Raw genomic sequence first — 26,403 nt, 5'->3', positions numbered from 1 at the left:
GGCAAGTTGAGAGAGAAAGCAAAGCAAGGCTGTCCAAATTCAATTAAATCTAGAGGATGAAGGGCAATACTGAGAAAACAGCAAAGGAAACTAGGAAACACCGAGGTAGGGATGAGGGAGCAAGGCAAAAGATTTGCAAATTTACTGGATAATAAAAAGAGCCCAAGACACCGGTAAGATTACCAATCTCCCTACACTTGGGGAGGGAGCAAGCATGTTTAGGTCCTATTCAGTACAACTCTATGCACTGGGTATTTTATTATTTAATGGATAATTTCCTTATGGTTAAAAAAGTAAAAGATGTAATGAAATCTCCCTCCTTGCTGGAGTATAATTATTCCCATTTCACCAGAGAGTAAACTGAGGCTCAGAATGGGAAACCAATTTGCTTCGGCACAGTAGGAAGTATCAAGTAGGGCTTGTCTCACTTAGTTTCTGTCCTACAGAAATGTTGCAGTCTGATAACAAAGCCTTTCTTTTTTGAAACAAAATTGCGACTGTCTGTAAATGGGGTTTAATAAAGCGCCTCACTGACCGGATGGGGCTCCGTCGGCCACCCCCATCCCTCCAGCCTCCTGGAGAGGCCAGATGTCTCCTCCCATAGCAACACAAAGCCACCTTTCTCTCGTCTGGCCAAGGCCTAGGCACCTGACAGGAAACCCAACAAAAGACTAGCGGTCCAGGGCCGCCGAAACTCGGCGGTGGGCTGGGAGCGCGCAGGCAGGGGCTACCCTGTCACCGCCGCGCCCCGCGGACACCGCCTGCCTCCTACACCGCTCCCGCGGCTCGTGCTCCGAGCATTCTGCCCAAGGGCGGATGACCGGGCCGCCACCGTCCTCCGGGGGAGGAAACACTAAGGGACCAGAAGCCAGTAAACCCGGCGGCGCGCGGGAGGCCCGGGCCAAGCCCCGCCCCCCGAGCCGCCCCTTCCGCTCGCGCCGGGGTGGGGTCTGCGCGGCCGCCGGGATCCGCTCGGCGGCGGCCACGTTGTCTTGCGCGCCCCGAGCGCCCGGCTCCGCGAGCCCGAGCGGCGGAGCCTCCTTCGCGCAGCCGCTGCGCTCGGCGGGGCCGCGGGGTCCCCACGCTCCCTCGGCCGGGCCCCGCTGCCCGGTTCGAGCGCGCGGGCGCGTCTGGGATCCGGGCCCGGGAGGCGCCGCCCTCCGTCAGCGCCGCTCGCCTCCCGGCGCCGCCCGGAAGCAGCGAACGGGAGGGAGCGCGGCAGAGTTGGGCTCCGCTCAGAGCTGGGCGTCGGGGCCCATGCCCGTGCGCCCCCGCGGGCCCGCGCCATGGCCTCTGGGAGCGTGGCCGAGTGCTTGCAGCAGGAGACCACCTGCCCCGTGTGCCTGCAGTACTTTGCCGAGCCCATGATGCTCGACTGCGGCCACAACATCTGTTGCGCTTGCCTCGCCCGCTGCTGGGGCGCGGCGGAGACCAACGTGTCGTGCCCGCAGTGCCGGGAGACCTTCCCGCAGCGGCACATGCGGCCCAACCGGCACCTGGCCAACGTGACCCAGCTGGTGAAGCAGTTGCGCACCGAGCGGCCGTCGGGGCCCGGAGGCGAGATGGGCGTGTGCGAGAAACACCGCGAGCCCCTGAAGCTGTACTGCGAGGAGGACCAGATGCCCATCTGCGTGGTGTGCGACCGCTCCCGCGAGCACCGCGGCCACAGCGTGCTGCCGCTCGAGGAGGCGGTGGAGGGCTTCAAGGTGAGGGCCGGGCGCGCGGGCCGGGGAGGGGCAGGAGCGCGAGTCGGACAAAGGGAAGAGCGAGCCAAAGGGGCTTCCTTTTTTCCGCCTAGAAAATGGCTGAGCCGGACGTGTGGTTCCCAGCCGTCATTTCCTCTCTGTCCGCTCCAGAGCCTCGGCACTCAGATTTGGGAGGAAAACCTGTAGCTGATGAGGAAGCCAGAAGTCTCCCCACCCCCACTCTCCTTATGTGCCCCTAGGTTTGCCGGCTCACGAGCACATTATGCATAAAGACGGCCCCTGGAGACCCCTTTGACTGTATAAAAGATGTGAGTAAAACCACGTACACATCGACAAGATACAGAGACTCTCTTACTCCTGTTGGCTCCTAGATCTCAGACAAAACACACTCGCACCGCAACTGTCTGTATACACATCAAGCAGATGCTCATCACCTAGTCTATAAGCATTTCCTCGGTACTTCCCTGTTCTCCATCCTGTTCTGGAAGCTCACGGAAAGAACAGAGCTCTTTCCTGTTTGAGTCATTTAACCGCTCTGAAACTCATAGGAGATAAAATAGTTATTGTGAAGATTAAGTGAAATAAAATGTGTGGAGCTCTTTGTGAACTGTTGGACCAACAGACTCGCCCAGCTAAGCAATAACGTGGAAACAAAGTATTCAATATGAAACAGTTGTAAGGCAACATTCAAAGAGTGCGTGATGTGGTGCTATTTAGATATTTGAGGGCTGCGGGAATATGTACATGTTTAAGTGTGAGTACATTCATGCCTAATTAGTAAACTTAACTTTTACCATGCTTTCTCATGTATTAGTTTACTCACACTGATGATAATCCTTGAGGAGTTGGGAAGGTGGTGTTTGCCCATGTCACATATGAGGAAAATAAGTCAGTTTTTCACTATGCCTCTGTGGAAGAGCTACAACTTAGCTTTAAGCTTCCTAGTCCAATCATCTTTCCACTAAGCCGCACAGTATCCTTCCAAGGGCAAGTAGGTGACCCACTGTTTAAGATACACACTAACTGCCAAAGGAGAGGTGTAGTGCCCCCTGTGCTCTGGTGATAACAGTGTGGTCCAGGGACAAGCTCTAACCACCGACTTGACATGTGAGTTGCATGTGTGATAAGCAGAATAGCCATGCTAATGTTAGGGTCTGCCTAATCTTGAACTGCTTAACTGTTTTTGTTCTCAGGAGCAAATCCATAACCAGCTGGACCACCTAAAACGAGTGAAAGACTTAAAGAAGAGGCGTCGGGCACAGGGGGAGCAGGCACGAGCTGAACTCTTGGTAAGGGTCATTGGAATTCACAGATTGCTGGTCACTCCTTCTTTATGAGGCTGTTACTTCCCTTAACCTTCTCCAGCCAGGTCACCTAGAACTTCTTGGGGCAGGTAGAACAACCCCATATGGCAGTTGGGAACTCACTTGGAGAACGAAGGGATTCCCACATTTTTGGGGAAAGGATAGAAGATCACGATTGGAACCCCTGGAGATCTGACCTATCAAAAATTTAACCTGCTAGCTTTGTGTAGATCAGAGCTGATATAGGTATAATTCTTGGATACAGTTAGCCTCCTTTGGTACCATTCTGCAGACAGTTGCTGACAGTGGCTTTGCATAAGTCCTGCTGTTGCTTCTCAGTGGAGTGTTAGCTTTCTTAACGACACTTGAGTTCTGAACTTTTTTTTTTGTCTTTTTTATTTTTCCTTTTTCTCTCAAAGCCCCCCATACATAGTTGTGTATTTTTAGTTGTGGGTCCTTCTAGTTGTGGCATGTGGGATGCCACCTCAGCATGGCCTGATGAGCGGTGCCATGTCCCTGCCCAGGACTCAAACTGGTGAAACCCTGGGCTGTCGAAGCAGAGCGTACAAACTTAACGACTTGGGGGCCGGCCTGGTGGTGCAACTGTTAAGTGTGCACATTTCACTTCGGTGGCCCAGGGTTTGCCAGTTCGGATCCTGGGTGCGGACATGGCACTGCTTGGCAAAAAGCCATGCTGTGGTAGGCATCCCACATATATAAAATAGAGGAAGATGGGCACGGATGTTAGCTCAGGGCCAGTCTTACTTAGCAAAAAGAGGAAGATTGGCAGCAGTTAGCTCAGGGCTAATCTTCCTCAAAAAAAAACAAAAAACTTAACCACTTGGCCATGGGGCCGGCCCCTAGTTCTGAACTTCTTGCTTTGTTCCCTTCCTCTAGTTTCCTAAGGCCTTAGCAAGTGGCTGATGTACTAATTTATGATAGGTACATTTGGGAGTTTTGTTTCAAAAAACCAAAAAGCGCAGAGGCTTTTATAACATAATACTTATATCTTCACCACCTAGGTTTTTAAGCATCATTTTTTGAACAATAAATAAAATACTACAAATTCCTACCCATTAGAGGTATTTGCATCTAAAAAGCAAACTCTTAGACTAGCATTGTCTTGTGAGAAATTTTCTCAGTTCTGGCCAGAGTGTAGTCAAGAACTTTGGGACGTGGAACTTATTCCCGTGATGCCCTCAGATCCCACCACTTGTTCTGCTCACACAACCTGCTGTGACGTCAGATCCCCTTGCTTGAAAATAGATCTGATGGATGGAGAATCTTCTCAGTGACCCTGAATGGACTCAGACCATTATGCACAACTGTATCCTCTGTGGGAAGATTGTCAAAGAAGGGAGACAGCCTTTCTCTCAGAATCAGGGCACCTGACATACTTCTTGGCTCTGACACTAGCCACTTGGATAGATAGAGAGGGTAATACAGCCTCTCTGGGCCTCGGTTTCCTCATCTGCGAAGTGGGTAGGTTGGACTAAATTTGTGGTTCTTCAGCAAGGCTAGCACCACTCTCTCCTCCCCTCCAATGGTGTGTGGGTGTTTCTTTGGTTGTCACTTGAGGAATCAATTGATTGGGGAGGGTGGGGCAGGGCTGCTGAATGTCCTGCAATGCAAGAAACAGTCCCATGCCAGGCAGAATTCTCCCTACCAGGGTGCCAGCAGCACCGCCATTGAGAAACACCAAATTAGTTGATGTTTAAGATCTCTTTCAGCTTTAATTTTCCATTTCTAAGATTATATTGTATCGTTTATACCTTTGAAAGACTTACCCAGCTGAGAAGTATGAGCTTATGAAAAGGATTTACAAATCAAGGTATGTGTGCATCACTATGTTGCACAGTAAACGCTTAAGAAGGGTGGTTAGAGGGATGGTTAGTTGGGGAAGGTTCTCAGGAGGAGATGAGTTTGGAACAAGTGTCAGCAAACTTTCTGTAAAGGACCAGATAGTAAATATTTGTGGTTTTTTGGCCCATATCATCTCTGTCACAATTACTCAACTCTGCTCTTGTAGCTCAAAAGCAGCGAGGAACAATGTGTAAATGATAGGTGTGGCTATGTCCCAATAAAGCTTTACTCCAAGGGAGTTTGCTGACCCTTTGTTTAGTACAAAGTGTTAATAGAATCCGGTCAGTGGGAGGTGGGGTACAGAAGGAAGGGGCAGACAAGCTTTGGCAAGCAAATCTGCTCCAAGAGGGAACCACGCCCAAAGCCAGTGGGATAGGGCAGTTGATGAACACCTTTGAAGGCCAGATAGAGGCTGTGGGTTACATGTGAATTGCCTAAGGGAACTGGTGAAAGTTATTACGCGAGGATTGCTGTAGAAATTCTGCTTAAGTGTTCCAGACCATCCTCCACAGAGCACATAGCTGACCTGACCGTGTCACTTCTGTGTGTGACAGTCTTTTGTTGCTCCCAGTTGCAATAAAGTCCTTGCCCATTAGCCTGCCAGGCAAGATCTGCTCTGATCTCTTCTTACCTTTTCTGGCCACTTCCCTCAGCACTCATGTGCTGCAGCCAAACAGAACCGTTTGTCTTGTCTCCCCACTCCTTTGCCCATGACATTTCTTCTGCTTGGAAAGCTGACCTGCTCTTTGAAGTCATGGTGAACTCCTGTTCATCCTGCAAGACTCTGAACATTGCTTCTGTGAAGGATGTACCAGCTTCTCCCTCTGCAGGCTGTCACCTTATCCTTAATTATCCATCCATGATTACATGTATCACATGAACCTCTCACTTTGACTGAGTTCTTTGAAGGCGGAGACCATGTCTTAATTATCGCTAGGGTAATTTAGTTCCTGGCCATTATATATCCAGTCACTAATGACTGGAAAAAATGAGTGAGTGGAAAAGGTGCTTGTTTGAGTACACTGGGGTGAAATGATGAAGTCTTTTGGTGGGTAGTCAGGGGAGGGGATGTGAAAGGCTCTAGAAGTGAGTCTCCTCGTTTCACTGCCCTTCCCTGTCATCTGCACAGAGCCTGACCCAGATGGAGAGGGAGAAGATTGTTTGGGAGTTTGAGCAGCTGTATCACTCCTTGAAGGAGCATGAGTATCGCCTCCTGGCCCGCCTGGAGGAGCTGGACTTGGCCATCTACAACAGCATCAATGGCGCCATCACCCAGTTCTCCTGCAACATCTCCCACCTCAGCAGCCTGATTGCCCAGCTAGAAGAGAAGCAGCAGCAGCCCACCAGGGAGCTCCTGCAGGTAAGGCTTAGAGTGCCCTGTCAGGATGCTTCTGCTAAAAAGCCTCCTTTCTCTCTTTGCCAGGAAGTGTCCAGGGCCCTACTCCCTTGTTAACTCTGTGGGAGAACCAGGGACTTGCCAAGCTCTCTATTTGGCAATTTGGAGGGAAAACATGTACACTAGAAGCTCTGGTTGACATGACTTGGATCAGTCAGTTGTGTTGACTCATGGAAAGGGCAAAGGGAAAACCTAATGTCCAGGCCTGTCCTGCACTGACAAATGGTGTGATCACAGGCAAGGCTCTTGACCTCTCTGGGCCTCATTTGCTCATTATGAAATGAGGAATTTGGCCCACATGCCATTTAAAGACGCTCTTCACTTCAGGATACTGTAGCTTTAACACATACATGTGCTTTACCATAGCCACGAAACAGCAAGCACTGAGCAGGAGCTGTCAGCCCAAGCAGTCCTGTGATTTCACCTTGCTAGTGCAGGTGGTTAAGCTGCAGTAGATCTCACCCGGCAAGACCACAGGGAATGAGCTACGGCCTGTCTGTCATTTGTTCATTCGGTGCATATGAATTGTGTGTTCTGGGTCAGGCACCATTCTAGGCACTGGGATTAAGTGGTGAATAAGCTCTCCTGAAATTTATCTCCTAATGTCAAGATCAGACAATAAAGAAGTGGACAAACAAGTATAAGTACCATTAAAAAAGGGAAGATGGGATAGGGCAAGAGTCAGCAAATTATGGCCCAACACCTTTTTCTGTGGGTCTTGTGAGCTAAGTATGGTTTTTACAGTTTTAAATGGTTAGGAAAAAATGTTAACATTCAGAAGAATGTTATTTCATGATACATGAAATTATATAAAATTCAAATTTCGTTGTCCATACATTTTTGTTGGAACATAGCCATGCTCATTCGTTATATATTACCTATCGTTACGTCTCCACTACGACAGCAGAGTTGAGTAGTTACAACAGCAACTGTATGGCCCATAACACTGAAAATATTTACTGTCTGGCCTTTTGAGAAAAAGTTTACCGACTCCTGCTTTAGACTAATGAGAAGAAGGCCTAGTTTTAAGCCTTAATGAACGCCAATATTTAATTGCCAAGGAGAGAAGGAAGAGCTTGCAAAAGGAACAGTTGACCAGAGAGGCAGAATGTGAGCAGGAAGGAAGAATGTTTCAGGAAGAAGGGAGTAGACAACAGAGTCTTATGCAGTTGCGATGAAATAATATGAGGGCTGATATCCATTTAGTTTAAAACATGGGCATCATTGATGACCTTAAGTAGAATGGCCACAGTGGAACAATTCAGGCAGAAGCCACGTTGGTGAGAGTTGTGACTGGGTAGGGTGAATGGAGATTTCAAGAGTAGATGACTATTTCAAGAAGTAAGTCTGTGGAGGAGATGTAAGAAAATCCTTGGAGATGAGGTAGCATTGTGGGCCTTCATGGGGAGGGGATGCTTAAAGAAACTGGCTAAACATATTTTATAAGACTATGTGGGAGGAGAGCCTGTGTTGTAAGGATCCAGGTGAGGAAAATCACTGAAGCTGTAAGAATGTTGAGCTAATCACTAACGTGCTGTTCCTGAGAAGGCAGAAGGAAAGGGAACTAAGGCATGTGTGCTGGAGTTACTTTTGGAAGATCCTCTGTTGTATGGGAAGAAAGGAGGGTGGGGGAAGGTAGATGCAGGCAGGTTGTGAGGTGTGGTAGCAAAACCTCGTGGCTTTTGTTCTCGTTTAAAGTTGGAAAGCAGGATCGTCTGCTGCCTTTGAGCAGGGGTTAGGGAAAATATGAGCTTTGAAGAACATGGGAAAGTTCTGACATTATTGTTTCAAAGAGTGTGGGAAAGCCAGTTGGTTCGTGAGACATCGTAGGAATGGTCAGTGAATGTCAGTTTACACTGGGACCGGTCTGCCCTGTTGTGTGACTTTCACATCTGCTTTGTTTTCTCAGGCCATGAGTGCTCTGGTGCAGGCACAGGGAAAACAGGTAGTTGGGCTCATCCAGGATTAGGGCTTTGCAAGATGGACTTGATGTTTTTGTTTCATTTCTTGTTTTTTTAATTGTGATAAAATATACATAACATACATTCACCATTTCAACCATTTCGAAGTGTGCAACTCAGTGCAACCATCATAGCTATGTAGTTCCAGAACACTTTCATCACCTCAAAAGGAGACTTCAGACCCATTAACAGTCACTCTTTATTCTTTTCTACCTGCTGGCAATCACTAATCTGCTATGTGTCTCTGGGTTTACCTGTTCTGGATATTTGATATAAGTGGACTTATACAATATGTGGCCTTTTTGTGTCTGGCTGCTTTCACTTGGCATACTTTTTTCAAGGTTTATCCTTGTTGTAGCACATATCAGAACTTCATTTTTTTACGGCTGAATAATACTCCATTGTGTGGATATATACCACATTTTGTTTATACATTCATGGGTTGATGGACATTTGGTTTGTTTCTACCTTTTGGCTATTTTGTAAATAGCGTGGCTAAGACCATTAACAATATGAAATGCTTCACCAATTGATGCATTATCTGTGTGCAGGGGCCGTGCTAAACATCCATACATGGTTCCAATTTGAGAATATCTGTTGCCAAAGTGAGTAGTAGAGGTTTTAAAACTTATTATTTGATTTTTTTTTTTTTTTTGAGGAAGATTAGCCCTGAGTTAACATCTGCCGCCAATCCTCCTCTTTTTGCTGAGGAAGGCTGGCCCTGAGCTAACATCTGTGCCCATCTTTCTCTACTTTGTATGTGGGATGCCTACCACAGCATGGCTTGACAAGCGGTGCATAGGTCCGTACCAAGGATCCAAACCCTGGCTCCCGAAGCGGAATCTGCGAACTTAACCACTGCACCACCAGGCTGGCCCCAAAACATTTTTTTTTAAGGTAGAAAGTATTTGCAAGAGTACGTTTGAGCAGGTGGACAATGAAATCAAAACTGGATGATGAGGAAAGTGGGGAAAGGAAGAGAGCTCATTGACTCCGTGGGGGAGAGGGTCTTGATCATTATCAAAGAGTGGTTATGGTGGAAGTCATTCGAAAAGCAAGCTGAATCTTACTTACTGGGGAAATATTGGAGGCATTCTCACTGAGATGAGGATCAGGCCACGATGCCCACTATTGTCTACCTCTGTTTACATTGTATTGGAGGTTTAACCAATTTAGTTAGATATGAGAAAACGATTACAAGCATAAGAGTTAGAAAAGAAGTTGATCTTATTTGGAGAAGATATGATACATAATTGTAAAATAAAGCATCAGTGATGAAAGTAATTAAAGAATTCAGCAAGGCAGTAGGATATAAGATTAGCATACAGAGATGAGCAGCCTTTGTTTGCACAGATAACAGCCACTGGAAGACATATTAGAAAAGAATACCTCATTTCCAGTTACAAAAAAAAAAAAAAAGAAGATAAAATGCCTAGGAAACTTAAATAAACTTATAAGAAATGTATGAAAGCCTGTGAGGAGACAATTATAAAACGCTTCTGAAAGATACAAAATAGGCTTGAGCTAAGAAAAAGACATCCCTTGTTCTTAGACATCTCAACATCGTCAGGGTGTCAGTTCTTCATAAGTTAATTTATAAACTTAAATGCAATCCCAATTAAAAATACAACACATTTTTTTTCTGGAGCCAGACAAATTGATAGTAAAGTTCAGATAGAAAAATAAGCACATAAGAATAGCTAGGCAACACTGAGAAAGAAGAGCTATGAGGTAGGAACTGGCCCTATTAGATGTTAAGACATATTACAAAGCTTGTATAATTAAAGCAGTTAAAGGAAAGAACACAACCACATTGTAACCAGTCAGAAGACCACTGTCAAATTCAAAGAACATATTGCAACAAATATCGCTAATAGAAATAATATATCAAGAACTTTTAAAAATTGAGAGGAGGGAAAAGACATTCTGTAGACAAATGATCAAAAGACATGAACACTGGGGCCAGCCTGGTGGTGCAGCGGTTGAATTTGCACATTTCTGCCTTGGTGGCCCAGGGTCTGCCGATTTGGATCCGGAGTGCAGACATGGCACCACTCATCAAGCTGTGCTGTGGCAGGCGTCCCACATATAAGGTGGAGGAAGATGGGCACAGATGTTAGCTCAGGGCCAGTCTGCTTCAGCAAAAAGAGGAGGATTGGCAGCAGATGTTAGCTCAGGGCTGATCTTCCTAAAAAAAAAAAAAAAGACATGAACAAACAAGTTGCAAAAGAAATATAAAATTGGACCATGAACTTGTGAAAAAAGTTCTATTGTACTTATCTTCTTTTAATAATAAGAGATGCAGGTTAAAAGCACACTAAAATATCCTCTAAGAAAATAGCAAAATTTTCCTAATTCAATGCACTGTTAGCAAAGATATGGAAGAGACAATCTTAGTGAGAATGCAAATCATTTGGCAGTATTTAACAAAACTACATATGCAGTTAGACTTTGACCAAGAATCCTTCTAGGAATTTACCTTGAAGATAATTCCTGAGTATGAAAATATGTACAAAAATAGCTATGCGCAAGGTTACTTGATGTTACAAATGTAACATTTGTTTATAATTGCAAAATATTGGAAACAACTCAACTTCCAAGCCTAGAAGATTAGTTAAATCAGTTATGCACGTGCACCCACATGGAATGGAATGCTATGCAACTGTAAAAAAGAATAAGGAAGATACTTATGAAAGGATATAGTGTGGTTTGCAGGATATATTGTTAAGTGAAAAAACCAAAGTGCAAAATATAAAGTATACTACTTTCTGTGTAAGAAAAGAGATAGTTGGAAAATACATGTATCTGCTTATTTTTCCAAAGGCAACACTGCAAGTATAAACCAGAAAATTACAATTCATTGAATAAGAATCCATGAGTCCGTACAAATAGTAAGTAAGAAGACAGAATTTGTCCTTCTAATAGAATGTTGACTAAGTAATATGGGAGGAATTTTGAAGTTAGAAAATAACCATTTAAGGAGCTGCCTCCATGGCTGAGTGGTTAAGTTTGCATGCTCTGCTTCGGCAGCCAAGGGTTTTGCCAGTTCAAATCCTGGGTGCAGACATGGCACTGCTCATCAAGCCATGCTGAGGTGGCATCCCACATGCCACAACTAGAAGGACCCACAACTAAAAAAAATAATAGACAACTATGTACTGGGGGGCTTTGGGAGAAAAAGGAAAAATAATTTAAAAAAATAAATAAGTAAAAATAACCATTTGGCAACCATTATTGTAAAAATTAATTCCGACAATAATTATCGATGGATGTGAAATCTAAGGGGGGAAGTTTGATAACAATTAGAATATTAACATAATTTCAAAGTATCACTTTTAGGCTAATTATTAATTATAAAAGGAAAAATAGTAGCTATATAGTGATCAAAATATCACCACTAAGTGGCAGGGGAATATCATGTACCTTTAGGAGGACACAACATAAACTAGTCAAAGATGATACAGCCTGAATTTAATCAGGAGGGCTTGAGGGGAATATCTGACAAACCCAAATGGAGGGACATTCTATAAAATAACTAGCCTGTATTAGGCCAATATCAGTGTCACGAAAGACAAATCAATGCTAAGGAACTGTGGCAGGTTAAAGATACATGTCATGATAACTAACTGCAATGAAGGATCCTGGATTACCTGAGGAGGGAGGGGACTAGCTGTAAAGAACATTATTAAGACAGTTGATTAAATTAGAATCTGGACTGTGGGTTAGATAAATGTATCAATGTTTAACTTCCTGAGTTTGATAACTGCACTGTAGTTATGTAAGAAAATGTACTTGTTCTTAGGAAACCCACACAGAAGTCTAAAGGGGTAAAGGAATATAATGTAAACAAGGATCTCTCATGATTCTGAAGATCAGTATGTTTATAATCATCTGGTAAGTCTGGGAAAAGAGTATACAGGAGCTCTTTGTACTAGCAGATTTTCTGTGTATTTGAAATTATTTCACAGTAAAAAGTCAAAGAAAGCAAGCTAGACAAATATGCAGTTGTGTTCCAACGGTGGGATGCTTGAGCTAGTAAAGTTGAAGTCACGAGATCCTTGACTAATAGTCCAGGAGGACATGGGAAGTGCTCATGTACCAAACAGTGTGCATCCCAGTTCCTCTGTCTGATTTTTAGCTCCTTGACTGTGAGTTGTGTTCCTTGTCTCCCTGGTTTCTCCCAGGAGGGCCAGCCCATAGGTGGGTTTTCTGCCAACTTCTGTGAAAGAAAACTGAAGTTATGAATGACTTCTCATGGTTATCCTTTTCCTCTCTCTTGTAGGACATCGGGGACACATTGAGCAGGTACAGTTTTCTCTCTCCTCAGTGTTAAATCAAGCACGGGAAGACTATTTCCCTCATACTTATAAATCCTGAAAGCAGCCCACAGCTTGAGATGGACATCTTAACAGATTGACACATATCTGCTTGTCCCTGAACTGAGTCACTAGTGTGCAAAGAGCTAGACAGACCACAGCTCTTCTCAGTAAAACTCAGGAGTTACTTAAAAGTGTGAGGATGAGGGGGTGGAGTAGGGGCCTCATTTGGGAGGATGCTGGTGATTTACGAGGACACTTCTATGGAGAAGGTGGAGACTTACAGGGACTTGGGCAAAGTGCAAGGGTATCTTAGGGTTATTGCTTCTAAAGCATTTCGGAATCCTTTCTCTCTTCTCTCTCTCTCTCTCTTTTTCTGTAATGGGGAAAGCATGGCCTAAGAGAAGTGTGACCAGCTTAGAGTTGTAGAATTAGCGATGAGTTACCTGGATCCTGGCTGTTCTCTTTATTTCTCTACTGTATCATCAGATAGAAAGTGAGGAAGAGTTCCCTGGGAGTTGGGACATGGCAGAGCAGGGAGAGCTCAGAGTGGGCAAGAAGCCAAGGCTAAGTTGTGTTTGCAGGGCAGATGGCAAAGGCAAACGGGATAAGCCTTGGGAACATGTTTGGTCCAGGAGTGCCCACCGGCGTTTGGTGGTGTTGGGTAGGCAACTAGCAAAGTTTGAGGGAGCTAAACTTTGAAGCTGATTAAAATCCTGAATGGTGAAAACCCGCTAGAGGAAATACAGCTTGACTATGTGGGAACATTTGAGGAGATGAGGGGGCCCTCTTACATGGGGTAGGTTGGCTAGGAGGGCTATGTGGATAGAACTGTGTTGACACAATTCTTGTGTTGAGCGCCCCTGGGAGGGAAATGAATTGGAGCTTGTGCTAGTCCCACCAGATGACCCCAGCAGTTGCTGCCTTTACTTGCTGCTTTTACTTTTTGACACTAGTCTGGTCTGACCTAACATCAGGAGATAGATCCTGCAGATCCTAGCATTTTGTGTCATTAAGGGTTGGGTTTGGCTATATGATATGGGAAACCCAAAACTTCATTGGCTTCAGGCTTAAACATAATAAAAATTTTTATCACCATATAAGAAATGTGTAAGTAGGTAGCCCAGGACTGGTATGGGGGCTCCAGTGGTCATCAGCCTCTCAGGTTTCTTTCCGTTCACTCTTCTGCCGTCTCTGAGATATGGTCCTCCTTCTTAGAGTCCAAGGTAGTTGCTAGAATGCCAACCAGCAACAAGGAGATAAGTCACATCACATTCTTTTTTAAGCAGATTTCCCAATTACTATGAGATACTTCTTTCTTCTCATTGGCCATAACTCAGTCACAGGGTCACATGTAGACTGGGCAGCCATGAACCCAGTAAAATTTGGAAGATGGGAGAAGGGGTGTTGGGTAGGCAACTAGCAATCTGTTTTTGCCATTGACTGCATGACAGGGGTAGGTAATTGGGTATTGTCCAGAGAGTACCTATCTGTCTGAAGATATCGTTCTCACCATTTTGGGAACCCGAGGATTCTGGGTCGTTGCCCACCATAAATATCAAGGACTTTGTCATGGAATCTTGCTTTCTGGCAAGGTCAGCCTTATAGTCAATTTAATTCAGTAAACCTTTTTAAGGACATACCATTTGGAAAGCCATGAGCTAGGTGCTGTGGGGGATATGAAAATGAGTAAGATGTCTCCTTTGTTCTAGTCTAGAGAATCCTAGTCCAGGAGGAGAATAGGGTAAAAGCTGTAGTGGCTGCTTTTAAAGACTGTCTACCTGTATTGGCCAGTTTAGCCCAGGCTTTGTCCTGGCCCCTGGAAGGTGGTAGAGTTGGGAGACAGATTCACTCATGTTTTTTTTTTAAACTTAGAGCTGAAAGAATCAGGATCCCTGAGCCCTGGATCACACCTCCAGATCTGCAAGAGAAGATCCACATTTTTGCCCAAAAGTGTCTGTTCTTGACCGAGAGTCTGAAGCAGTTCACAGGTAATGTGAAAAGAGGGATCCATGAGGGGAAATGGATTATACTCTGAATATCTGTGTATTGCCTGAGAGAATATATTTTCCAGGCAGATAGTGGGATGCAAACTGAATATCTTCTTTTCTCCCCTTAGAAAAAATGCAGTCAGATATGGAGAAAATCCAAGGTAAATTTATCTGCTTAATCGGTTTTTGATGTTGAGGTTTTCCTGGGAAGATGAACATCTGCATTAAAAGTGTGGGAAAATGGGAAAAGGGTGGTACCCCCTGGCCAGCCTTCCCTCATAGTTTATATCTTCCTTTTTGTTTTGTTCATTTTTTCAGTTAAGAGCCTCTTGTTTCAATTTGAAGTCTTTTTAACTAAAGGCACTCAGTTCTTAGTCTGATTATGGGGATAATCTCTGATAATTTTCTGTGGTATGTATGCTAAAACTGTATTTGCATTGTATTTTTTCAGATACATACTTTTCTTGGCATTTAGCAACATATTTAGGGGACACTCACGTGTCCTACACAAGCAGAACAAGTAGAGAGAAACTCCACTTAATGCCATGGATAATACCAGAAGTGTTAGTTCAGACATGAATTTCCTTGATCTGGCGCTCATTTATTTTCCTTCTCTTCTCCTGCCACTGAAAAGGCTCACTGAGAACATATCTGTGAAAATGCTCTGTCGACTGTAAAGTGCCTTTTAAGTGAATGGTCTTGTTTGCCCTAGCATGGTAGTGGGTGTCACTTGAGCCACCCAGTGCCTACAATAGAGGTGGCTTACAGAAGCCAAGAGTTGTGTATGATGTAGACTTGGAACCGTGTTTCCTCCTGCAGAGCCAGCTGGCCCACTGAAGGGTGGAATCCTTGATTTTGGCTCCATTTGATGTCATATGCTACCAATCTCAGACATGTGGTTATCCTTCTACCCAAAGTTCCCAATTCCTCTTCCCTTAAAGCTCTTGCCTGGATGATGGCATGATACACTGTATGAAGAAATCAGTGCATGGCTGATGACGGGTTCTGGGATGTCTAATGGAGATCTCTGTTTTATGATGACTCTAACTAAAGCTCCCTCAGTTAGGTATTTCCTGGAAATACTCATATGATTTCCATAACTTCTTTTCTCTTTTGTTCTTTCAGAATTGAGAGAGGCTCAATTATACTCAGGTAGGTGAGAAGAGACAAAAACGTATGGGAAAAGGTGTAAAAATCCTTATGAACTAGCTACCACTGTGAATGATTTTGGATATTGCCTAAATTTGAATCCTTTAGGTTACATGTGTAAAAATGATAAACAGCAACCAAAAAAAGCATTGGTTCTTTCTGTGTGTTTATAATATCTTTGCCTCTTAAAATGCCTCAGAGTTGGAGCCATGGACCTTTGAAATAGGAGGAAATCAAGCTCAGGTGCTGTGAAGGTTTATAGAGTGGAAACAGCAGTTCCCAAAAAGTACAACACTGTTAGTACACAGCTCTGCCGTGGGAGCAGTGTGTGGTTTTCAGAAAGAGTCATCCTTCCAAAAAGATTGATTGAACTCAAGTCTTTTGCTGAGTGCCAGGGAGAGTCAGGGAATCTTGTGTCATTGCATCTCTGTGCCTCAGGGCGAGGCCTGAAACTCCCCTTCTCCTTGACCCTCACCTTCACCTAAGGTTCAGAGACACTGGGTAAGTCTGTGATCCCAGAGGTACTTGAATCTGAGATGTGTACTTTCCATAGTCACATGACCACCTTCTGTTGCATGGAGTCCTCTTCGTGAAGAGAGAGATTCTACATACAACAGGTCTTTTTTTGTGTGTGTGTGAAGAAGATTCATCCTGAGCTAACATCCATTGCCAATCCTCCTCTTTTTTTTTTTGCTTGAGGAACATTAGCCCTGAGCTAACATCTGTGCCAATCTTCCTCTACTTTGTATGTGGGATGCCTCCACAGCATGACTGATGAGTGGAGTAGGTCTGCACCCGGGATCCGAACCTGCGAACCCGGGCCGCCGAAGCGGAGCGCACAGAACTTTAACCGCTAGGCCACGGGGCTGGCCCCACAACAGGTCTTCTTTCATTGGTGTCCACTGGCTGTAATCCATATTTAATTCTTTCAACAAATGCTAATTGAATATCTTGCTTATGTCCTCACTGTCTAACAGTGTACAGGGTAGTGTAGGGGGAAGAAAAGAGCATAAGACACTGTACTACCCTTGGAGTTTAGTGTCTGGTTGAAGGTATGAGATATAATCTTGATAAGAGAAAAAGATGGGCAACTGTTGTGACAGATTTTTGAACCAAGAACGGAGCATCACTTCTACCAGTTGCCTGTGGTGAACCTTTGGTGGGAGTCATTTAGCCTGCCTGAGCTTTGGGTTGGAGGGATAACGTTTGGGACTCTTCCTCATGAACAAGATGTGAAGAGCAAATGAGAGAATATATATCAGTGCTTTTAAAGCAGGAAAACACCACGTGATTGCTAGTTGCTGTAATACAAATACTGGAATACATGACATGGGTGATACACAGTTTTGGATTTAAGAGAGGGCTAGTGTAATGGCTTGGGCTAGTTAACAACTACTTTTTGAGGAAGATGTGGGTCTTGCACTGGACATTAGAAGAAGATGAATAGGGTTTGTTGTGTTGAGTAAAGATCCCATGGAATGGAGGATATAAAAGAGTGATTTGAATGGTGGTCAAATTGGTATATGTTCCCAAAGTCTATCTACAGTTCCTAAATCCTAAAACTCTGAATTTATGTGAGACTGTTTAGAGTCTTTATCCCATGTAACATATCCTGTGTGAACCAATTCATGTGTTTTCACCGCACATCTATTGATACTTGATTATAGAGTGCTGTGCTACACCCTGCCTGCCTAAATTCTATGATAGTCTGAATTCTGTGAAACTTCCAGCTCCTGAGGCTTTCAGATTAAGGGATTGGACACATGTAAGACAACCTCAAATTCAGTTTATAATGGATATTGTAGCATAAGATGTGAAAGAAAGCAAATAGAGGCAGAATTTCAGTACTTTCAATATATCCTGCCTAAAAAAGGTAACCAGCTAATCCAAACAGTAATTTTTGGAATGTCAATTTCAGGATGTATTTCATCATAAGATGAATGCAGCCCATATTGGGGAGCTCTTACTCTTGTTAAGGAGGTAGGAGAAAAGCTGGATGTTCTAGAGTGGGCTCTTCTGGCCCTTGGCTGACCCTCCTCTTTCCCTCCTCTTTCCCTCTTTGTCTTTGCAGTGGATGTGACTCTGGACCCAGACACGGCCTACCCCAGCCTGATCCTCTCTGATAATCTGCGCCAAGTGCGGTACAGTTACCTCCAGCAAGACCTGCCCGACAACCCTGAGCGGTTCAATCTGTTTCCCTGTGTCTTGGGCTCTCCATGCTTCATCGCTGGGAGACATTATTGGGAGGTAGAGGTGGGAGATAAAGCCAAGTGGACCATAGGTGTCTGTGAAGACTCGGTGTGCAGAAAAGGTGGAGTAACCTCAGCCCCCCAGAATGGATTCTGGGCAGTGTCCTTGTGGTATGGGAAAGAATACTGGGCTCTTACCTCCCCAATGACTGCCCTTCCCCTGCGGACCCCTCTCCAGCGGGTAGGGATTTTCTTGGACTATGATGCTGGCGAGGTCTCTTTCTACAACGTGACAGAGAGGTGTCACACCTTTACTTTCTCTCATGCTACCTTTTGTGGGCCTGTCCGGCCCTACTTCAGTCTGAGTTACTCGGGAGGGAAGAGCGCAGCTCCTCTGATCATCTGCCCCATGAGTGGGATTGATGGGTTTTCTGGCCATGTTGGGAATCATGGTCACTCCATGGAGACCTCCCCTTGAAGAGGTGAACTCAGGCCAAAAGGGCTGTTGGCCATTCTCCTACCCCAGGCATAAGGCATCTTGTTGCCTTGCCTGCCACTTCCTGTCCATCACAGCTGGATATCCTTACCACTTTCCATGCCACTACAGTGGAGACAGGATGTCCATGTTCTCTGCCATCCTCTCCCTTCCCATGAAAATTGTGAGATGTAATGAGAAGTATCAAGATTTACCCAGAAATAAAAACCAGATTCCACCTCCAGTGTTTTCACACTTTTTGGTGTTACACACATTACTGGAGGGGATAAGGAATATGGATAATCTTTGGATTTGGAGAGCCATTCAAGATACTTAACACCTTGGTTCAGCCTGGCTTCCTATGGTTCAGCCCCACATAGTCATCATGGGTATTTGCTGTCATTTCTGGACTGGGGCTTCTTTCTAAGAACCTAGAGTGGAACTACAAGGCCCTGTCAGCATGGCTCCCTTTATCCCAGTTTTTCCTTCTGGGAATAGTACCTCCCCCCTGATTCCCAATCTGCCATAGTTTTATTAACTCCATTAAAGAAGCCTATATGTGTTTTGATTAGTTACAGTTATTTTCCAATAATGGTGGGAAATGGCCCCACCTCTGTTATGAGATAATGTTCTAATCAATGTGCTCTTTGCTGAGGGCTTTGTCAGCTCCCTTCATTCTAATGAAAGGTGTATCTTGGTGCTGGATGCATACCATCCAGGATAATTTTCTGCCCAACACCATCCCTTGTCCCTAGATACGCTCCCACTCCATTTGTGGACTGACAGTCAGTCATACACCATCCCTGGAAGGATTCTGGGGCAGAATTCCAGGGATTCATTGACTTTTTGCCTCCTTTAATCCATCTTATTTGAGGATGAGGGAATTGACCTTCCTAATGCGTGTACCATCAAGGGGCAGTTCCATTCCCATGGCCTTTGGATCACTAGGCATTCTGAAGTCAGAAGGCTAAGGCAGATTACTTTGAGCAAGCTCTTGTGATGGTTCTTAGTCCTGCTTCTCTTTGGGTACATGCCCCTCTGTTTGAAAATAAAGTGAGTATGGATGTTGTTTACATTGTTGTTGTTTTCCGGGTCTTAGTAGGTTTGGGTTCATAGATGTTGGAGGAGAGGGGAAATGGTTAATGGTGTTTGATTTCCTCATGGGTCGAGAATCCCATTCTGGCCAATATTTTACTTCCAACTGGACAATAAGACTACTTTCTCGATACCATGTCACTACTTTCTAATGGGGCCAAGAAAGTAGTGTTGGACGTCCACAGCCTATAGCTCTGTATTGATTAATCCTGTAACTTTATTAGGAAAGTGTTCTCTCAAGTCCTTTTTCTAACTGGCAGTGGGGTAATGCAGCAATGCTCGGCATAGATCAGAGGGCCCAGAGCTTGCTTCCCAACCCAGAATCACCAGCCTAAGCCCTTGGTTGTACAGAGGTTGCCACGTGCTGAGAAATGAAAATCAGGCTGTGAGAACAGCTCCATTCCCAGGGATTTGGATCTTTTCTGCTTCTGGACATGGCCTTAGAAGATGAGATTTTATGATCTATACTTAGTCCTGTACCTGGCATTGAGGTTCTGTGGTGAAAATCATGAATTGGTGATATCGTGTCCGAATTAATTCATTTATTTATTAGGTTTTAAGGGGAATAATATAACCAGGAGCTATAGAGAGGGACTTCCCTGAGGCTAGGTTAGCTTTTGCTGGATACTCTTAGATATAAATACATGTGATGACATACATATATTACGTAAAATAGTACTAACACAGACATAGAGCAGTGCTTGGCACATAGTATGAAGTGCTTTATGCACAATAGCTTATTTAATTTAATGTTCATAGCACCCTACAAAGTGGGTACTAGTGCCCTTGCTTTACAGATGAGAGAACCAAAGCACAGAAGGTAAATGATTTATCCAAAGTGCACAGCTTGGAAGCAGCAGAGCCATGATTCAAACTGAGGTGGAACACCTGACCACGTATACCATATCCTGCCCCAAAATGTACATGGCTTATGATTTCCCATATGGCAAGGCAGAGCAGAGACTGGAAGTCTTGGAATGCCAGTCCATTGACCTGGGATACCTACCTTTAACTATCTAGTCTAGACTTAAGGATCTGCAACTAGAAAATTGGGTGAAGAAACCCAATCAAAGTCACATTGCAGTTTCACTTAACTTAGCCCATTGGGGCAAGGAGAATAAGGGCCCACAAAGAGAGCACCTTGCTTGTACAGTCCAAGAAAATGTGCCCCTGGGATGGACAGTTGGTCCTTGTTGCTGGAGTGATGGAGCTGTCTCCAGGCTTAGAGGGTCTCACACTGGGTCTACTTTATCCCCAGGAGACCCAGTGCTTTAGGAACAAGCAGCCTCTGGATGCTTTTTTTTGTGTGAGAAAGATTGTCCCTGAACTAACATCTGTGCCAATCCTCTATTTTATGTACAATGCCGCCACAGCATGGCTTGACGAGTGGTGCTAGGTCTGCGCCCAGGATCCGAACCTACGAGCCCCTGGCCATAGAAGCAGAGCACGTGAACTTAACCACTATGCCACCAGGCTGGTCCCCCATCTTAATGCATTTTTATTAACAGCAGCAGCAGCTGGAGCAATGATAAGCAACCTTGTTGGAATCAACAAAGTGACTTCCAATTTGAATGGGGATGTACTACATGGTGAATTTTACTAACAATGCTGAGTGAAAAAAGTCTCAGAAGACTATATACCTTATGATACCCTTTTCATAATATGAACAAAAGGATCATGGTTACCAGTGGGATGTGGGGAAGGATGGGATAGAGGAGGAGGGCATAGGTTGATACGTGTTATTGGTTATCTTCTGGTTCTTGTGGGTGGTGGGTTCATATATATTTAAATTTTTGAAAACCTGCCATTTTGGATGAGTTACATGAACTTGTAAACAATGCTAAATTTACTCACCTGCAGAAAGGTAAGCAACATTTGAATTCATCAAATCAGGATTTGAACCCCTTAAAGCAGACATGGGACACAGTAGCATTCCTTTGGCTCCTCTGGTTCTTTCCTCAGAATATCTGCAGTTCTTAACTACGTATTGAGGCTTCAACAACTCCTCATTCTCCAGTTCTTTTGCTGCTGTTTTTTCCTGAAACTGGCCTGACCGGCAAAGAAGAACATCTTCCCCAAGAGTAGACAAGGACTGGAAGAGACAGGTTCAAAAAATAAAAAGAAAGTGAACATGGCCTCTGCCCTCCTGGATGTACAATTGAGAAGATAGAGAATACTCATGATAAATAACTGCCTAACACTTAAAGGCACTATGAAATTAAGAGCAAATAGTTGGCATACAGTAAATGAGCCATTTGTTAATGCCTTAGGTTATCTGTGATCCCAGCCAAAGAGTATAGATGGAAATCACACATCTCCCAGCAAAATAAAAAACAAAACTCAAAAAGTTCTTAGTGTACTGGTGGTGGGCGGGTTGCCTCTTCTTCACAAATGAAAGACAATGATTCTTTGAAATATACAATTAACTAGTGTTGGTGCCCCAGCTGAACTTGGCTCCTGAGGTGAATTGAGAGAATGTAGCTTCTGTCCTTGGAAAAGTTCATAAAGTCAAATAAGAGGTGAAAAAACATAACATGAAAAAGAAGTAGAGAGCAGAAAAGACGATTTGTGGGTAAGTGAAACAGTGCTGTGGGAGACCTCCGTGTGTACCACGGTGGTGTGACAGGAAGCTGAAATCCTAGGTCTTCATTTCTTCCTTAGTGCCCTTTTTCTTGAAGCTGAAAGGCTGGGAACCACTCACTCAGGCCTGCAATAAATTTTGACTTGTGTAATTAAATCACTAAACCTTTGCACCTCCTTTAACCCAGGAATTCCTCCTGTGTAAGGTGTCTGCAAAGAATAATGAGAAAGGCCAACCAAACCAGTGTAGATTATTGTAGGGGAACAGGCTTTGCTAGGATCTTAATGAAGGAGCTTCGATTTCAAAGGGTGTAACCAATACTTCACTGTGACAGTATTGCCCCAGATACATTCCTTTTTCCTTATTGGAGAGAAAGTTTAAATTTCTCAGATCTGAATTTGCTTAATTTTGCATTTGAAGTTTGAAATGAAACCAAGGCATTTGAAGGTAACCTTTTTGAAGTACACTCATATCTCTTTCCCAGATTTCTCATTCAGAGGGCATACATAATTTGCCTGGATAATAGTATGGGATATGATGGCCAAACCCAGTTTGGGGTTTGTGATACACAAGAAGAATATAATAGAAAAAGAGAAGATATTAACTTCTAGTGTAGAGAGATTTCACGGTTTTCAACCTATGCTTTTTTTTAAGAACTGGAAAGAGATATACCAAAATAGTAACACATGCTTTTGATGAGATTATGAGTGATTTTCCCCCTCTGTAGTGAACTCTTCACTATGGAAACCTCTAAGCACACACAAAAATGACAGAAATACACAGTGAACCCTCTCATACCATCTCCCAACAACTATCAGTGGTCAATCCCACTTCAAATATAGCCTCATCTCAATTTTCCACCCCTACCCCTGTATTCTAAAGTAAATCTTGGACTTGAAATCAGAGAATCAGATGTTTTAATGAGCTTCACATGAACCAGTCAAGAGATTCAAGGTTGATAATTAAATCCTGTTTTTTAAATTGGGATAGACCACCAGTGTCAGCTTGTTTTCTTTTTAGCCTCCACTCTTAAATTTTTGGACCTTTAAAAATCCCTTTTGTAGAAGATGTTTTCATAAAAGTGTAGAATGGCCTCTGGGGAGTCCTATTGTACAATAAATATTGTAAGTAAATAGTAAAAATATTTACATATTTAATTATACATAACCTTTTGGAGAAAGGAGTTCAATCCATTTAAAACAAAATAAAGATGCCAGGAATTTAGCATGCCATAAAGGAAGAAAGAGACATAAACGGGACAAAACATCCCAAGGACACTAAATGTGGGCCACAGTTTGGTTTTCAAAGATTGATCTGGGAACTTGGTTAACTTCATAGCTCATAGTTTCTATGAGATGGAAATTGACTAAATGTTTAAGGGACTTAGTGGGATTCTTGTTAGTCAAGGATAGGCCTGGGTTCTTGGTAAATAGAAACTATCACAAGGGGTTCTCTTTTATTTAATGTTTTCAAATCAATGAGGAAAGATAAACACTGCAATAAAAACTTGGTAAGCAATTTACTGAGGAAGAAAGACAAAAATCCTTTAAACATGAATGTTGATCCTCACTCATAAAGCTGTATAACAATACCTTACCATTTTTCACCCATTAAAATGTTTTGTTGTTGAGGTTTAATCGTATTCTATTGGTTAGGTTTGTGATATCTAAATTGTTTTAAATTTTTTGGTAGGCAGTTGGACAGTATATATCAAGAGCTGAATAAACTTTGATCTAGTGATCCCACTTACCGAAATTTAAGGAAATAATTACGGATATTTGAAAATATTTACACAAGGATGTTCTTTAGAGCATTGCTCATGAAAATGAAAAATTAGAAATAATCTAATGTTCAACAACACTTGTTTGATATGGGATATCTGCAGTACTTTACAATTAGGGGAAAAAATAAATTTTGAAGAGGTTACAATTGTCATGTCAGGAATCACTTCTGAAACTTTCTTCAAATAGAACTATAGTATATGACAGAAAATATAGCAAATCTCATATCTTGGAGGGAAGGAAATTAGGAAACCATTGTTCCCTGTACTTCTCACTCCCCGTTTTCTCTTTAACTATCAAAAGTAAGCTATGAAACCAAGGAAGTCTGGAAATCTAAGCTAGGGCATACCGAAACAAATTGTTTCTCTTCATGCAGAAAAGAGCTCTAACCTTTGCCCTAGAGAAAGAAAAAAGAAAACCTTTGTGTGTTAATAAGTACAGAAAATAACCTATCTGGACAAAATCTATTTAAAATTTACAAGTGTATGTTTCTACTCTCTAAACTTAGCCCAAAATCCAACAGTTGAAACGAGTCAAATACATTTATTGAGCTCCTACCATGCATGCCGGGTGCCGCCCTGGGCCTACAAAGGTTATTTTAGCACAGTTTACCTGACCCCTGAAAGCTCTCAGTCTCGTTGGAGGAATAAGTTCTTATTGTTTAGTCTCAAGTCTTCATTGTAATATGTGACCTCGGGCCTTGCAGACCACAACTCAGATTACTTTGCGCAAAGCTGAGAAAGCTGTAAAGATGCAGCTCGTCCCCCTGATTCTCACCCCGCCATCTCCCTTAAAAATAACTGCCAGTCATGCCCGCCCCGGCAATGGACGCCACGGAGACTTTTAATTTGGAACGTCTGAGCGAGACTGGGAAGGTGGGGAGGCCAGCGGGTCCCTCCAGGGGGTTCTCTGGACCCGGGACGGGTCAGACCCCCGGAGCAGACACTGGCTTGTCCCGCCCGCCCCGGCGGGAGCCGTCGACCCTACACGGACTTCCCCAGGCTGTCCCCAGCTGTTGCTTTCGGAGCCCAAAAGAAACTGCCCAAGGAGTGGCAAGGCAGTTCTGGGGACGAAAAGGAACCTAAATAGAGATCGAGGGGGCCATGCCACTGAATCGGGGTCTTTTTTTAGATTCGTTGTTGTTCCTCACTATCTCCAAAAGAAAGAAACCCCAGAGCGAGGCTAACCACACTCAAGATTTCGATGAGGATTAGAGGCTGGAGGACCGACGGAGCGACCCAGGCAAAACGATATTCTTTCTTTCCTTTCCTTCCTTCCCGAAATATGGGCCGTCTGGGCCCAGGAAGTGTTTGCACTCCCTTCGCGAGATGGGGATGACAGTTGTAAGGTCCCCGAGAGAAGTGTGTCCAGTTTTATGCATAAACATTTTTTCTCCGCCCGCGAAATTCTTCCTCTTCAATCCACAGGCGCCTTTTTCCCTCTCCGGCCGTTACCCGGCAACACTGACATCAACACTTCCTCGAGCGTACGTCACAGAGCCGCTGCTTCTGGGTATCTATTTTACCGAAAAAATCACCCGCTTCTCGCAGGGTGTCAGGATGGCCGAGTGGTCTAAGGCGCCAGACTCAAGCTTCGCTTCCCCGCGCTGGGGATTCTGGTCTCCGAATGGAGGCGTGGGTTCGAATCCCACTTCTGACACATCCTTTTTTTTTTTCTCCCCTAATTTCCAAAACAAATACTGTACCCACCTGAACAGTACGCATAAACAATTTACCAACTCATGATGCTAAAAACTGACTTTTAAAATTTTCTCACAGGGACTGCTGTCGAAAAGATTAAAAGCGGAAGCATCGCGATATTTCTTCGAAGCCTCACGATTTGAGGCAAAGACACTTAAGAGCCGAGATTACTAGAGGCTAATGACGCTGAGGCATCGGGAGATAACCTCGAAACCGCAAAATTGTGCACCTGGGTAGTTCCCGCTCCTGTGGTGCTTGAGGAGAATGCGGGCGGTGGCCGGGTGCCTTCTCTGCTCCTTCACTCGGGTCACTCGCTTTGTCCCGGACCCGGGCCCTCCCTGAATGCTTCCGGTATTACTGTCCCACCAATCCCGCTCCCCGGCTGGCCCACGGCAGTGCCGTCTCTAAATAAACCCTGCACAGATCCTCTGCCCTCTTCTGCGTTTTCAAAAGTCATGGGACTAGTTCTCGAACACTTCCTTTGTAAATTATGCACATTCGCACTCACGTTGGCATCTGATAATTATTGTTTTGTCTCCTCTGTCAAAATTGAGTACCATTTTAACTCCTGAATAAAATATGAAAGCTATACTTTCCTCCTCCAAATGTAACCACCATCAATATTTTATCGTATTTCTTACAATTCTACTTTCTCTGAACTTGCATATATGTATTTATAAGTAAGTATTTTATTTTTTACAGTAATGTGGTCATACCACACACGTTCTCTGACGCATTTTTTACTTAACATATCTTGGGCTCTTTCCATGTGAACACAATCTTTTTCCTGACAATGGAAATATCGCAAATCATTCCACAGGATAGATATATCCTGCTCCATTTATCCACTTTTTTTTTTTTTTTGCTGAACATTTAGGATATTTCTAATTATCGGT

General features: G+C 44.0%; 1 protein-coding gene, 1 long non-coding RNA gene and 2 other non-coding genes across 8 annotated transcripts; 2 read left to right on the top strand and 2 right to left on the bottom strand.

The window, feature by feature from the left end:
• The first annotated feature begins 922 nt into the window (after positions 1-922).
• TRIM27 (tripartite motif containing 27) lies at positions 923-19,423 on the top strand. 2 transcript variants are annotated; one of them, XM_070585157.1, is made up of 9 exons: positions 938-1,706; positions 1,946-2,014; positions 2,900-2,995; positions 6,003-6,233; positions 12,513-12,535; positions 14,422-14,537; positions 14,666-14,698; positions 15,663-15,689; positions 17,758-19,423. In XM_070585157.1, exons 1-9 carry the CDS (start codon positions 1,287-1,289, stop codon positions 18,351-18,353), a joined length of 1,611 nt encoding a protein of 536 aa, XP_070441258.1. In that variant the 5' UTR covers positions 938-1,286; the 3' UTR covers positions 18,354-19,423. The 2 variants fall into 2 exon arrangements, with proteins under 2 accessions (XP_070441260.1, XP_070441258.1); XM_070585159.1 differs by lacking the exon at positions 1,946-2,014 and having other exon boundaries at positions 923-1,706.
• Positions 8,737-8,843, bottom strand: LOC139077556 (U6 spliceosomal RNA). The gene has a single exon (XR_011530178.1). It is a non-coding gene; the product is annotated as a U6 spliceosomal RNA (small nuclear RNA).
• On the bottom strand, positions 12,156-25,718 carry LOC139077442 (uncharacterized). 4 transcript variants are annotated; one of them, XR_011529983.1, is made up of 5 exons: positions 24,420-25,718; positions 24,157-24,204; positions 21,300-21,537; positions 13,643-13,779; positions 12,156-12,449 (listed from the first exon to the last, which is right to left on the bottom strand). It is a non-coding gene; the product is annotated as an uncharacterized lncRNA (long non-coding RNA). The 4 variants fall into 4 exon arrangements; XR_011529982.1 differs by having other exon boundaries at positions 12,156-13,779; XR_011529981.1 differs by lacking the exon at positions 24,157-24,204 and having other exon boundaries at positions 24,420-25,717.
• TRNAL-CAA (transfer RNA leucine (anticodon CAA)) lies at positions 25,361-25,466 on the top strand. The gene is made up of 2 exons: positions 25,361-25,398; positions 25,421-25,466. It is a non-coding gene; the product is annotated as a tRNA-Leu (tRNA).
• Positions 25,719-26,403: the final 685 nt, after the last annotated feature.

The sequence above is a fragment of the Equus przewalskii genome, chromosome 19, assembly GCF_037783145.1.
Source record: "Equus przewalskii isolate Varuska chromosome 19, EquPr2, whole genome shotgun sequence".
Classification (NCBI taxonomy): Eukaryota; Metazoa; Chordata; class Mammalia; order Perissodactyla; family Equidae; genus Equus; species Equus przewalskii.
This window is presented reverse-complemented; position numbering and strand designations above follow the sequence as displayed.

Excerpts from the sequence above, each read along its gene's own strand:
- TRIM27 (XM_070585157.1), top strand. The coding sequence starts at position 1,287 with ATGGCCTCTGGGAGCGTGGCCGAGTGCTTGCAGCAGGAGACCACCTGC. Across the intron at positions 2,015-2,899 it reads CCTTTGACTGTATAAAAGAT|GAGCAAATCCATAACCAGCT; the intron begins GTGAGTAAAACC and ends TTTTGTTCTCAG. Across the intron at positions 14,538-14,665 it reads GAGTCTGAAGCAGTTCACAG|AAAAAATGCAGTCAGATATG; the intron begins GTAATGTGAAAA and ends TTCTCCCCTTAG.